This window comes from Alexandromys fortis, unplaced genomic scaffold (genome assembly GCF_014885135.2).
Source record: "Alexandromys fortis isolate MF-2015 unplaced genomic scaffold, M_Fortis_MF-2015_v1.1 scaffold_94, whole genome shotgun sequence".
In the NCBI taxonomy this organism is placed as follows: Eukaryota; Metazoa; Chordata; class Mammalia; order Rodentia; family Cricetidae; genus Alexandromys; species Alexandromys fortis.
In genome coordinates this window covers 7,226,053-7,240,411 of record NW_026067979.1, presented here as the reverse complement: position 1 = coordinate 7,240,411, position 14,359 = coordinate 7,226,053, and the positions used below count along the sequence as shown (strand labels likewise).

General features: G+C 39.4%; 2 protein-coding genes across 2 annotated transcripts in view; both read right to left on the bottom strand.

The window, feature by feature from the left end:
• The window catches only part of LOC126511011 (interferon-inducible GTPase 1-like), a 100,290-nt gene that overhangs the window by 29,195 nt on the left and 56,736 nt on the right, over nt 1–14,359 (bottom strand). The gene's annotated exons all lie outside the window — the stretch shown is intronic.
• On the bottom strand, nt 7,367–13,174 carry LOC126511039 (interferon-inducible GTPase 1-like). The gene is made up of 2 exons (XM_050157880.1): nt 13,095–13,174; nt 7,367–10,673 (listed from the first exon to the last, which is right to left on the bottom strand). The coding sequence occupies exons 1-2, from the start codon at nt 13,172–13,174 to the stop codon at nt 9,404–9,406; spliced, it is 1,350 nt and encodes a 449-aa protein (XP_050013837.1). The 3' UTR covers nt 7,367–9,403.

Sequence of the window (14,359 nt, the reverse complement as noted above, 5' to 3'; positions counted from 1 at the left end):
TCCTTCGAGTTGAGGTGATTCTGAAGGAAAAGATCTGGATGTTGTTTTGGGTAAAGTATATAAAGTTGATTTTCTTGTCTATTATTCCTTTCCCTAAAAATGATTTGTAAATAGAAGTTTCAGATAATGGAATATCTCTGCAGTGTGTGTGAGGTTTGTTGTCCCTCATGCTCATGGATTTCCCGCCTGGCTTAAACCATGAATTTAACATCTGCTCCACAAAAGGTCAATGCATGCCATATGAGACTATCACTTCCTTGAATCTCCTTAAATCTAACATTTTCGCAGGAGTCCTTTCAGCTCTTGCACGGCCTTGGGGAAATCTATCATTTAGCAGTTGATCCTGTAAAGTTGCTGGATAAATTAAAGTTTGAAAACCTTAGGCTGTTCCTCTCTAAGCTTAAAGTGCAATGCTGAGACTGGTTCCCCTTTAAATATCTCTATCTGGTTCTCAATGTTTCTAAGAACTGTTTTAAAAAGACTTTCTAAAACTTATATCTTGGCACTCAGATTAACCAACTTCTTTAGTAATAAGAGAAAAAGCAATAAAACTGAAAAAGTTTATAGTTGACAGTACATAAATTCCATCTAAATCAGTTATTCTTTCATTTAATTGTTCCATTTTAAACCATCCAGTGTATTATTATACAGAGACCTAACCACCATTGTCAAAGTGTTTCTTTTTTTCCTTAGGTTTTTTGAGAAAGGGTTTCTCTGTGTAATAGCCCTGGATGTCCTGCAAATCAAATTATAGACCAGACTGGCCTCAAACTCACCAGAGATCTGCCTGCCTCTGCCTCTCAAGTGCTCATTCTCATTTAAAAAAAAAATTCCCCCACCTTTAAAAATTCCCAATTGTCTCAGCAAATCCGCCGCCAATGATGACGTACACTACGATGGAGTGCAAAGCTGACTGCTGCTGAGGAGAGAGAAGCCTGAGTGGATTTAAAGGCAGCAATCCCAGGAGGGATTGCTCACACCTACCAGGAGAGGGAACCCACTGTCTAAAAAATGCACACCAGGGATCATGCAGGAAGAAACATGAGCTGCCTAAAGGGAGAACCAGCTGCTGGTGAGGGGCTAACTCTGGCAGTGTTTGGAGCCCAAGCTTCTGAGGCGTTTGCTGCATGTAGGCCGCAAAAGAAATATCCCAGACCTGCTCAGAGGCTTAGGGAAAAGGAGAGAAGAACCTGACTGTCAGGGCTGTGACTCCAACCATGAATAGCTCCAGTCTATGAGTGTGAACACAAACCACAGGCAAGCAAGCGGCTTTTTCATGAATTCGTGCCCTAAAGTTGGAGCACTAGATGTAGTGGGAATTCTAATTGGTCTTAATAAATAAAAACCCAGAGTCAGATAAAGGGCAAATGCTGAAAGATCAGAGAACAAAGCAGCCAGCTGCTAGAGACCTTCTACAGCTGTTAACCAAAAGAGGGAGGAAACTCCTGTCTCCACCTTGCTTTATCACCTCCTCTCTCTGCCCAGCCATATCACTGCCTGTGTGTACAGGCCTCCAGACCTCTAGACCTCTATGGTTAACTAGTGGCAAGACTCTCCCTCTGATCTTCAGGTAAGCTTTATTTGTTAGAGCACAAACAAAATATCAGCACATGGTGTGTAAGAATGTTGTGTGCCAAGTCTGAAGACTTGAATTGGGTTCCCAGAATTCACATGATAGAAGCTGAGAATAAGCTCCCACAAGGTATTTTCTGGTCTCTACCCACAAACCATGACAAATGTACACTCCTATACATACACACAGAGAGACAAAAAATATAAAAACATGACTAAATAAAATTTTTAAAATTAGAAAGTATTATGATACCTTCCAGGAATAATGCAGATCAAAAGGACAAAGAAAGAAGAACGAAATAAGATTAAACTGTGTCATATTTTAAGAATTTGTAGATTCTCTGAAGGTGCTGGTGATTAATAGCAATAATTAAGACATGAGTAGTTGATGCTTGAAGAAATGAATTAATGGATCAAAGATAACTGTTTTCTGCACAAGCATGAAGACTTCAACTCAGACCCAACAGCACCCATGAAGAAAGATAGGGTGGCATGTACCTCTAATGCCAGCATTGGGAGGTAGAGGCAGTAGGATCTCAAGAAATCATAGGCCACCTAGTCTGGAAACTGAACTCAACTCAAAACTCAGTGAGAAACTCTGTCAAAAAAAAAAAACAAGTTTGTGGATGATCAAGGAAGACAGGCAGTGTCAATCTCTGTACTCTATACAGCAAACAGGAGTCTAAGCACCTTCACACACATCATCATCATCTCACATGCACACACACATATATGAGAGAGAGAGACACAGAGAGACAGAGAGAGACAGAGAAATGTGCTGAGCTGTTGCATAGCTGTGTCTCATTTGAAATTGTCTCATTCTCAAGAAGAAGGTACTGGGGACTTATTTTGGTGGATGAAGGGCTTAGGGTACAGGCATGAACCCTGCAGGTCAGATTCCTATAACCCATGTGTTAGCTGAGTGGATGTAGGTAACTCCAGCACTCTCAAACAGAGACCAGGAATTTGCAGTGCAAACTGGATAAAGTAGCTGACTAATCTAGCTTTATAGGCAAGCTCTGGGTTCAGTTGTAAGCAATGGCTTCAATGAACAAGGTCGAAGATAACAGAGAAAGAGTCTCAGTATCAGCCTTGGACATGCAGATGCTGTCTTTCACACCAGCACTGACCTGATGGGGTCAAAAGATAAAAGGAAGATGAAATGGAGATATTGTCTTGCTAGTTGGCAGAATGCAGGGAGCACAAAAAACATTAGACCTGTACTAAAAAGGTCTTTGTGGGATCCTAAAACTTGAAACCCATGGAAAGAACTGAAGGACAAGGAAGAAGAAAACAGGGTAAAAATGATAAAAGAGAACCCTGAGGCCCCACCTTTTAATACAGAGAAAGGGAATTTCCATGAGTCAACAAGCAGCTGGGGACCTAAAGAATAACCTATGACAGGACACTGAGAGAATCAAGGAGCATAACAGACTGAATTGCTGTAATTGGAATTTTTAAACAAACAATAACAGAAACTCCCACCCCTAGTTCATGAGGCTGTGGGATGTGAGGATAACTGAATGAACCTGAGGACACGGCGAGTGCACAGAGTAATAGAACTGCCTGTTCTCCTTGCGGTAGAGGTTACATAATCCAAGGCAACACAAGGTAGTCATTCATTGGTGGACAGTCCCACAGGAACCATTAGGAACCCGTGGTCACCACATGATAGGGTCCCATGAATGTCAAGAAAACCACATAGGACAGACATTACAGGGAGAACTTGGGCATGATAGCCAGTATTTAGTGCCCACCTTATTAGACCAGATAGAACTGCATTCACAAAAGAGTTAGAAAACACTGGTAGGTATGTGCTTGCTGTTCAAACAAGAGGACATGTATTGGAATCTCCAGCATCCACATAGTACTTCAGAGGTTGAGACCACATATATGAACCCAGTCCTGGGAGCATGCGAAGAAGAACATTCCTGGAGCTTGCTTGTGAGCCCATCTAGCTGAGTCAGTGAGCTCCAAGTTCAGGGAGAGACCCTGTCTCAAAAAATAAGATGGAGGAGCAACTGAAGAAGAACAGCAAATGTTTTCCCTTTCGTCCCTTAATTTTTATGCCTATACATTTGATGGTATATTTCCTTGGTTTTATTTTAATTTTCTGTCTCCTCGTTTGTTATTTTAAGATCTATTTTATTTTATTAATTATTTTATTAATTGTGTGCATGTGTGTTTATCTGTGTGATATATGCTATTTGGAGGGTTGCATAGGCCAAAGGCATGAGAACTCCTGCAGCTGGCTTGGCAGGTGGTGTGAATTACCTGATGTAGGTGCTGGGAAGAAAACCCTGCTCCTCTGAAAGAGCAGCACTTGCTCTTAAACCCAGAGCCATCTCTCTAGCACCACTCCTCAAATGTTTATCTGATTTTGTTTGTATTTTTTGTCTTTATTGTGCAACCATTTGTTTTTACTCTCATGTTCACCCTTTCTCTTTCTGCTTCAGTTTAGTAGTATTTAACTTCATCTTATCTCTTTTCCTCTAAAAAAAATGTTATAAAGCTAGAGAGATGGTTCAGTGGGTAAAGTGCTTGGTGTGCAAGCATAAGGATCCAAATTCAAGTCCCCAGAACCTACATAAAGCCAAGTAAGGTGGCATATATCTGTAACCCCAATGCTGCTAGGCTTGTTGGCTACCCAATCTAGTTGAAACAATAAGCTCAAGATTCATGAGAAACTAGGGAATAATCCATCTGTACACTGTCTGGATATATGTTGCTATGATTGATTTAATGAGCAAACTGACTGACAGGATAAGGTTGGGGGGGAGACAGAGAATGCTGGCATGAAGGAGGGCAGATTCAGAGGCAGAAAGCAGGACATGTAGAAAATGAAGTAACAACCCATGAGTCACATAGCAAAGCATAGATAAAAAAAATATGAGTTAATTTAAATGTAAGAGTTAGGTAGTAATAAGCCTGAGCATTTATAATGAATATTAAGCCTCTGTGTCAGTTATTTGGGAACCGGCTACTGGTTATTTGGGAGTAGGCAACCAGGGAGAAATCTCTGCCTACAGTCAGAGGCCCTGTCTCAAAACAGTAAAATGGAGAGCAATAAAGGACAAAATCTGACATTTACTATTGGCCTCCACACATGCACTCATGAATGACAGCAGAGAGAGAGAGAGAGAGAGAGAGAGAGAGAGAGAGAGGAAATGCAAAGTCCTATTGGGAACAGGAAAAGGCATTGTCCTAAGTACTGCCATTTTTACTTCAGACTCCATTTTACAGCGAAACAAATATTACATTCCCAAGCCCTAGGAGAGCTGAGAACCTTCTAATAACTGATCCACCTCATACTTAAACAATAGAAATAATCTGCTCTGCATCTTTAGTTCTCTATTTTCTTCCATTATATGTGGTGACTCTTCATTTGACTGACAGTTGTCTTTTTTATGAAGAAGCTTTTTAATTTCATGACTAACTATATGTTGATTACAAGCCCTCAGAGTTTGATCCAGGAAGTCCTTGCCTATGCTTTTACCTTCCAGTGTACTCCCTCCTTCTCCCTATAAAAGATTCAGTGTCATGTTTTATGTTGAGGTCTTGATTCCCTGGAGGTAGATTTGGAGCAGGGTGAGAGACAAGACTCTAATTTTCTTGTCCTAAATGTAGTCATCCAGTTTCTGAGCACTGTTTGTTGAAGACAGTCATTTCTCTAATGGATTTTTTCTTTTGTGTCCTTGTTGACAATCAGATGGTTGTAGTTGTATATGACCTTGTAGCTGGGTCCTCAGCTCTATAGCGCAGCTGTATGAATCTGATTTTGTATCAGAACCATGCTGTCTTTATTACTATGGCTCTGTAGTGTAACTTGAAGAGAGGTATGGTAAAACCTCCAGCAGTATGCTTTTTGCTCAGGATTTCTTTGGCTTTCAAGGATCTCTCGTACTTGCATATGATTTTTATGATTTTTTTTCTATTTCTATGAAGAAAGGCATTAGAATTTTTATCAGGATTACATCGACTCTGTAGATTGCTTCCAATAAAACAGTCATTTGATAACATTGTTTCTTATAAACAATGAACATGGGAAATCTTTCCATCTGTCAGCATCTCTTCAATGTCTTTTGTTGATGTTTTAAAGTTCATTATAAGGTCTTTTGTGTCATTGGTTATATTTACTCCAAGGAATTTCTTTTTCTTGCTTTATTTTCATTTAGTTATTGTGAATGGGATCTTTTCCTCAATTTCTCTTTCAATTTGTTTGTTTTTCTTATATTCTATATTAACCTTGTATCCTTCCACTTTGATGAAAGTATCTGTCAGTTCTAAGAGTTTCATAGTGGTGTCTTTAGGATGTAGATTTGTGTCATCTGCAAACACAAATGGTCTGGCTTCTTCCTTTCCTGTCTGTATCCCTTTTCTTTCCTTCTAATAGAATAAAACATATACCCCATTACTGGGTAACTCACTAATGCCATAATTCAGATCAGGCTGAATTAATAAGCCCAGGTTTAATAAACAAAGCAAAGCAACTTCGGGGTGACTCTTGGTAAGACAGAAGAGAGAGTATATTGTGCCCAGTCTTAAATAGTAGTTATAGTAGCAAAAATGGCATGACTCTATAAACAAAACAATACAAGACACATTGATCAATAGAATAGCACCAGAGACCCTTGTGTAAATCCACATAACCAATCAACGACCTTTTGAAACAGAAACATAAACTGAGGGAAATCTGGAGATGAAAAAATTAGGAACTTGAGCAGAAACCTCAGAGGCAAGCCTCACCAAAAGAATAAAAGAGAGGGAAGAAAGAATCTCAAGCATTGAAGAGGTGATAAAATAAATGGAAAACTTAATAAAACACAATACTTAATATAAAAAAGAAAAAATATTGACACAAAATTTTAAGGATATCTGGGACCCTATGAAAATATCTAACCATGGTAAGAATAAAGGAATGAGAAGAAACCAAAGTCAATGGCACAGAAAATATTTTCAGCAAAACCATAGAAATTTTCCTAACCTAAACAAGGAAATGCCTATCAAGAAACAATATAGAACACCAAGTGGACTTGAGAAAAAATATTATTGGTGGATAATAATCAAAATGCTGCATGTACAGAATAAAGAAAAAAATATTAAATGCTGCAAGGAAAAATAACCAAATAACATATAAAAGCCGATGTATTACAATAACACTAGACTGCTCAATGGAGACCCTAGAAGTCAGAAGGACCTGCGTAGATGTTCTTCAGACTCTAAGAAAGCATAGATGCCAGTCCAGTTTAATAAACCCAGCCAAACTTTCAATCACAAGAGATGGAGGTAATCCATGGAAATCCTTGCTCCACACTCTGATATAATGGTGGCTTTGGCCAGGAAGACTTCACCATGAATAATCACACCTGGTATGAGAAAACCACCAGAGTGCTGGGATTAGAGGCATGAACCCCATTCCCTCACTTGCAAGAGGGAATCACAATTGAGGAATTTCTTTAGTCACATTGACTTGTGGGAATATCTTTAGGGCATTTTCATGATTGATAAATAATGTAGGAGGAGCCAGCCCACTGTGGTAAGTACCGTCCCTAGGAATGTGGTCCTGGGATGTGTGAGAAAGTGGGGGAACAACCCATTGAGAGCAAGTCAGTAAGCAGTGTTCCCTCATAGTCTCTACTTCAGTTCCTTGGCTTCTTTTGATGATGGGCTGCAACCTGCCAGCCAATTAAATACTTTCCTCCCTCAGGCTGATCTAGTCAGTGTATCCTTTGTATTTGGTGGCATGAACATGGGAGAGTGGGGCCTAAAAATGAGGTGGTCTAAAGTCTCATGCAATAATCAACTTTATTCAGGTAATCAGACAATTTATACTTTGAGTGCATTTTTATGAATCAAACAAGATCATGTGAGCAAAGCTCACTTGAGTTCAAGTTATGATCAATCACAAAGGCAAGGTCACCTGGATTTAGACCATACAGAGTCAGGAGGACAACTTCTGTTTGGAAACATCATCCTGAATACTAGTGGTAAGATGACGGGTAATCTACAATAAAACCCACTCCTGTTTAATCCACCTCAAGAGGGACACGACAGCACATTCGAGGAATAAATTCATGTTACGAAGGAACCGAAGTTACAAGACACTTGTGTGTAAATATTAAATTTTTATGAGGCTTTAGCCAGGTGGGTTTTGTCTTTGTCCTGGAGTTTTATCATAAACACTCAGAAATCACCTCACAGAGCTTTCTTTCATGATAGTTAGTGTTTAATCCCGTCAACAGAGATACAAACTAAGACAATGTACAGATTACTTATTTTTTTAACAAGCAAGCAAGAAAGTCTATACACATTTTAATTATTAATATGTAAGCATTAATGTTTACCTTTTATTATACTAGACTCAAGATTATTTTGTTGTCATCAATTCTAATAGCCAGAGACTTGTGATTTATTTTCCCAATGTTAAAAGAAATTCCCTATAATGATAGGTCAAAGTTGTGCTAGAAACAGTGATAGGTCCCACAGTCATCATCTACTATGGTCACTGAAGGCATTTGGGGGATGACGTTAATTTGTGATCTTTAAGGAGAAACTCTCACTGACATCACAATTTGGTTTAAACCAATCAGGAGCCCCTTGATGCCTGAACTCTCAGAGCAGAGAGAGGAGAATCAAGCTGTGAAAATAGTAACATATTCTTCAGCCTTTTCTTCCATGGTGAAATAATCAGAAGACAAATGGTATACAGAATGTATTTGTGTGGTACTGGGAATGGAACCAAGGACTTAACTCCTCCTTGTCAACCACTGAGGTACAGACCAAGCACAGAATTTATTTAGAAGCTTTGGACAATGTATGGATTACTTCTTAACCTTGAGGAGCTTCATGAAACTTTTATGTTTCCATACTTTCTAAGATTTGTGATTTTATTTACTTCCTGAATCTTATTTTATTTTACATTTAAGATGTGTCCCTGTGTGGGGTGTGCATGGTTACCTGTGTGGGGACATTTCAGGCTAACGTTGGGTCTTCTCCTCAGTTACTTTCTACTTTTGTCACCTAAGCAGGTTCTCTCAAATGAATCCCAAGCTTGTAGATCTACACAGTCCAGCAAGCCAACCTGCTCCATGATTGCACTGTTTCTGCCTTCTGAGTGTGGAAGTACAAGGCAACTGCCATACTCACTGAATGAACATTTATATGGGTTCTGGTCCTCATACATGCATGGCAAGTGCCTCCAAATTTCTGAGTTTCCATTAGAATATTTTGATTAGTTGATTAGGAGGAATTAGCTACATTGCACTTATTCATATCTTTTGTTTGTGCTTGTGTATTTTGGGTGTTGCATGTGTCCATTCATAAATGTGTGCATGTGTGTGCATGTGATTCAAATTTATAGGTGGATATACTAGGCTTTCTTTCTTTTGGGCTCTCAATTCATTACAGAGAGAGCTTTGAATGCTGGTCCTAACTTTGATTGTTTTTACTTGGCATAGGGCTTCATTATTTTTTACTTTTTTTTTCTCAGTTTTCTTAGGCCCTACATGAAAATACTGGTCCCACTTTGTACCAGCTTTTTTTTTTTACAAAGTTAAAGTAATAGTCTGCAGCATAAAGAAATGTAACACATCTTTTCCCAGTTAAAATAATATTCCACGACAGGTGGAGTTGAAAGACAGAGAAGAAGGTAGAGGCGAAGTGAAATTGAGGTTGTCAGATCTTAAGAGCATGAGTCTTTAGATTTCTCCATGGTGATTGTGGATTTACCAGGGTAAAGAAAATATGTCAGAAGGAGGAATTCACTTAATGACTCCTGATAGTGACCATTTGCTTTTGTCACGGTGTGTAGCTGTGGTGAGGTGAGTTTAAACTACTTTCTTAAATTTATCTCTCTCAGGATAACTTTGGCATCTTCAGCCACTGTATGAAGGAACAGAAATTGCAAGTAATAGGTTTTCCTAAAGAAAAGACCTGTACCAAGGAACCCACCAGTAGCTGAGGCAAATTTTTCCAAATTCTCCAAATATTTCAATAACATTTCTCTTAATGTCGTTTCTTTCTCAGTTTCCAACAAATATGGGGATTTAATGAGTTTTTTCAGTTGTTCAACAGGCACTTGAGAATCTTTAGCCGTGGCTTCCAGGGATGCATCATCCACTCCAAAGTCGACTCGGTAGCAGTTTAACTTCACCTTCAACTCCTCCACATCATCCCTGAGGATGCCCACTGTTGGAGGAGTAGCGCAGAATCCAGCCTTGCAGGCTTCCAACCAGATTTGTTGCTCCATAGACTTGTGCTTTCTGTCAATGACTGCCTCTGTAATACTAGGCAAGGAGAGCATAAAATTATGGTGCTTTTGATTAGGAAACTCCTCTATCAGGGTGTCCATCAGAACTGGAAAATCATAGTCAGATAAGTCGTGGTTAGAAATCAAGAAAATCCGTGTTGCATCCATTTTATACTGTCTGAAGGTATTCACACAGTAGCTTCTGATCTGCTCCAAGGTCTTTTCTCTGTCAAATGTGTGTGGTTTGCATTTCTTCTCATTGTATAAATCAGAGTCCACCTTGGTTCTCACAAAGTAGAATTTCTTTTTCATAAATCTGACTGCTTTTGCAAGGTCTAGATCAAGTTTTGTAAAACGTGTGGCGCTAAGAATGATGAAAAAATCATAGTCTTGGAAGTTCACTTTCTCCAGATAAACTTTTGGTGGAAAGTTCATAATTCCAATGCCAGGCAGGTCCCATAAAGTCAAAGTTTGAATTTTGGGGTGTTTATATGGAATTCTACTAATAGTTGTCGCTACCACCCCAACTTCAGCTGCACCTTCGTCTTCAGGTCCAAGTCCCATCAGGGCATTGATGAAACTGGACTTCCCTGCTCCAGACTCTCCAGTCACAGCAATATTTATGGGGGCATTGTTAATATTTTTTAAAGCAGCACTGATTACAGAGTTTGCCTTCTGAATGTTTCCTTCTCTCAGATGTAACTCAATTGAATTGATCGTTTCCCGAGAAATGATTTTATTTCCTGTGTTAATATTTTTAAAATATGCTGTAAATCTGGACTCCAAATCTTCAGGGTCTTCATTCTTAGATGTATCAGGGAAAAACCAACCACTGATTTTTGAAAAAATGTTCCTGAAAGAAAGATGGGAGAGTAAATTGCAAGATTTAAGACGCCTTTATGCTTAGCATTGAGTTCTCTATGCTGTAGCCCCAGTTATGTTCTGATGTTGACCAGTTCCCATGATGATTTTCAGTCAGCAAGGTATATGCTGTACTCCTTTTGGAGGAGAAAATCTCGTTTGAGGAATTGCCTCAATCAGATTGGCCTGGGAGCGTCTTCATGTGGTATTTTCTTGAGTATTGATGTGGGAGCTTCCAGCCCACTGTTGATGGTACAGCCCCTGGACTGGTAGTCTTGGGTAATTTAGAACAGTATTATCAATGTATGGGGAGCAAGACAACAAACAGCATTCTCCTTGAAGCACAATTAATAAAAGCTCAGGAGAGAAATTGCATTTTAATCTGAAGATTAGAAAAACAAAGCAGCCAGCCACTGGCCCTTACCTCTACCTCAGTCTGAAATAGTGATCCTGCTTCCAGGAACCACAGAATGAGATTATGTCTGAGACTGTTTCCTCCCATTTTATAATCCTCTCTAGGGCTGGGATTAAAGGAATGGTTTTTATGGCAACTAGTGTGGTTACTGGAATTTAAGGTGTGTATTACCACTGCTTAGTCTGTAATGCTGACCATTGAGGCTGTTATATTATCTTCAGGCATGCTTTATTTACTAAAACACAAATGAAATGCCTCGTCATCTCCTATGGATCCTGTCTCTACTTCTGCCGAGTTTCTGCCCAGATTTCCCCCAGTGGTAGACTGTGAGCAGTGAATGGAAGCCCAAAAGAAAACCTTTTCTTTTAGAAATTCTTTTTGTCACAGTGTTTATACAATAATTAGAAAGGAAACTAGACCAAATTTATACTAACTCTCAATTAAACCCTTCATTATACAAAAATAATACTTAAGCATAATAAGGAAAGATAATATAAGATCTGCATGTGTCTTTTTGCCAGCATCAGCAAGTATAAAAACATTAGCAACTATGTTGCATCTGTCCTGACTGGAGTATTCTATATGAAATCCACAATGGCTTCTCCATCTGTGCACACTCTCCACATTGTGTGCTTCCAACTGAATGGAAATCTAACACACATCTAGTTCTGCACACTGAAAAATAATAGTGAATGATAATTGACAGCAGATTTCTGCAATGCCAAATCTCTTTAATATCACACAAAACTGTTTTTGTCTGTTATTTTCAAAAGATTTCAGTAATTTCAGCTATTGTGTTTTTGTGAAATAATTTTGATTTTGTCTAAGAATTAGACAAGTAATTAGAAAAGTAGATTCTTTACTTTTCTTCTACCTTTTTCATAACATGGAACTCATCTGCATGAAGAGTATGAACTTGCAATGATATATAACTTCTTTACCCTTAAACTCTATGTTAAAATTAATTTATCAAATACAATGTTTCCGTGTCCTCAAGTCATCATTTAGATTCACTATTTTCTTTTAAACCTTTCATCTTATGAAAGCAATCTAACCATGCACTGGAGGTGTAGGTCGATTGATAGAGAGCTTTGCTAGCATGAATAAGGCCTTGGGTTCAATCCCCAGCACCTCATCAAACTCAGGTGCTTGCAGATCTGGGATCCCTGGAATTCTGGAACTCAGGGAGCAGAGTAAGAGGGTCATCTTTGGTAGGGAATTAGAAGCTGACCTGGGCTACTTGAGACCTTGAATTAAAAAAAATGAATCTCAAGTCCATTAAGAAGGTTCAGCAGGTAAATACACTTGCTGCCAGGTCTAAGGAACTCAGTATAATTGTTGGGTATTTAACTAGTTCAGATCTCGTATTTCTACCCTTTATTTTCCACAAACCTGCCTACAAGACCTCCCATGACATCACAATGGACCACACAGTCAGTTAAGGACAGTAAGTCCTCATTGTCACCCTGGAGCCTCCTCTTTCTGTCTTACCCATACCACATTAGTTCACAGACTCGGGCTCTATTTCCTAATCCACCTACAATTGTTCATTCCTCCTCCTTTATCCTCTACAAGAGCTCCTCAATCACAGCTTTGATTATGTCATCAATATTGCTATATGTCCTGTGATTATTTTTGCAATAACATGGATGAACAAGCAGCCAGAGTTATCCTAGTGACACTGAAGTCATACCATGTCAAGTCATTCTGAGAGGCGCCACAAGGATTCCCATTTCAGTCAGGGAGCATTCATTGGGTACACAGTGCACATGTTCCATACATTATATCTTTGAATACTTATTGCATTTCTGGAGCCTCTGGTGTCTGGATTCCAGCCCCATGGTATCTTTTCATCTTATCAATTTGTACTTCGTGACTGCTTCTATGTCTTTTTGTTTTCTCCCCATAACCACATGGCTGTTAATCACCTTTCTCTAGGTTAGGCTTCAGTTCGGCAGGATTCAGGATTTATATTTGCATTGGCATGTACAAATGTACCTGCCTCTATCATTTGTCATTCTTTCGTGATGTTTCAGTTTCTCCACAGCCCTTGCTGCCACATTGTTTGTGTTCGTCATTCATTTGCTGTATAATGAGACTCACTCAGCAGAAAGTGCTTTTGTCTTGCTCCCCTCTTCACCATCAATGCTCAGAAACATCATTAGGCAATGAAAGAGGACTGTGAAGAAAACTCCTTGACTTTACTGTGAACACTTGTGCCTGTTCTGTAGTTCTAAATACTCAGTGGGAAACTGATATCTTTCTACATTCAGAAACAGTGGGTGCCAAGAGTCTGGGGGAGAGCATAAAACAGCCTAATTCAATGCAGAGATATCCTTAGAATTGTACTGTATATGTGCACAAGCACATACAGACTCACTACACAGACAGCCCCTGACCAATCTATATGACCATGGGGATAGTTGTGCAGGCAACCAGAACTGCAGAACTTTGATCAATTTGACTGGAGGCACAGGACCAGAAGAGGTTAGTAAACAGAATGTCCTGAAAAGGAAGCTAAACCTGACTAAACAAACACCATAGCTTAACTTATTGTTGCAAGGACAGTCACCCACAGGGCACAGACAGAATGTCCCTGAAGCACAAATATGTTCTATCAGTTTTCCCCTCTCATTCTGTCAGCTCCCGGATCTGTGATGCAGACTCCAGTGTGACAGTTGTCTGCAAGGTCTTTCCACTGAGTGTGAACACAGGGAACGAGAAGGCCGTGACAGAACAAATATTACAGCAGGACGCCTGCCTAAATGACAGCTGTCACCGCACCCTGATGCAGTCAAGTTCTCACAGATGGAGAGAAGATCTTAGCACTCCTGCTTGACAATAAAGAAAACCACAGTGGGAGAAAGGGGTACACTCATCCATTGCTGGTGGGAATACAAACTTGTGCAACCACTCTGGAAAGCAGTGTGGAGGTTTTTCAGGAAATTCGGGATCAACCTACCCCTGGACCCAGCAATACCACTCTTGGGAATATACAAAAGTATATGCTCTACTATGTTCATAGCAGCATTGTTTGTAATAGCCAGAACCTGGAAACAACCTAGATGCCCTTCAGTTGAAGAATGGATGAAGAAAGTATGGAATATATACATATTAGAGTACTACTCAGCAGTAAAAAACAATGACTTCTTGAAGTTTGCAGGTAAATGGATGGAAATAGAAAACACTATCCTGAGTGAGGTAAGCCAGACCCAAAAAGAGGAACATGGGATGTACTCACTCATATTTGGTTTCTAGCCATA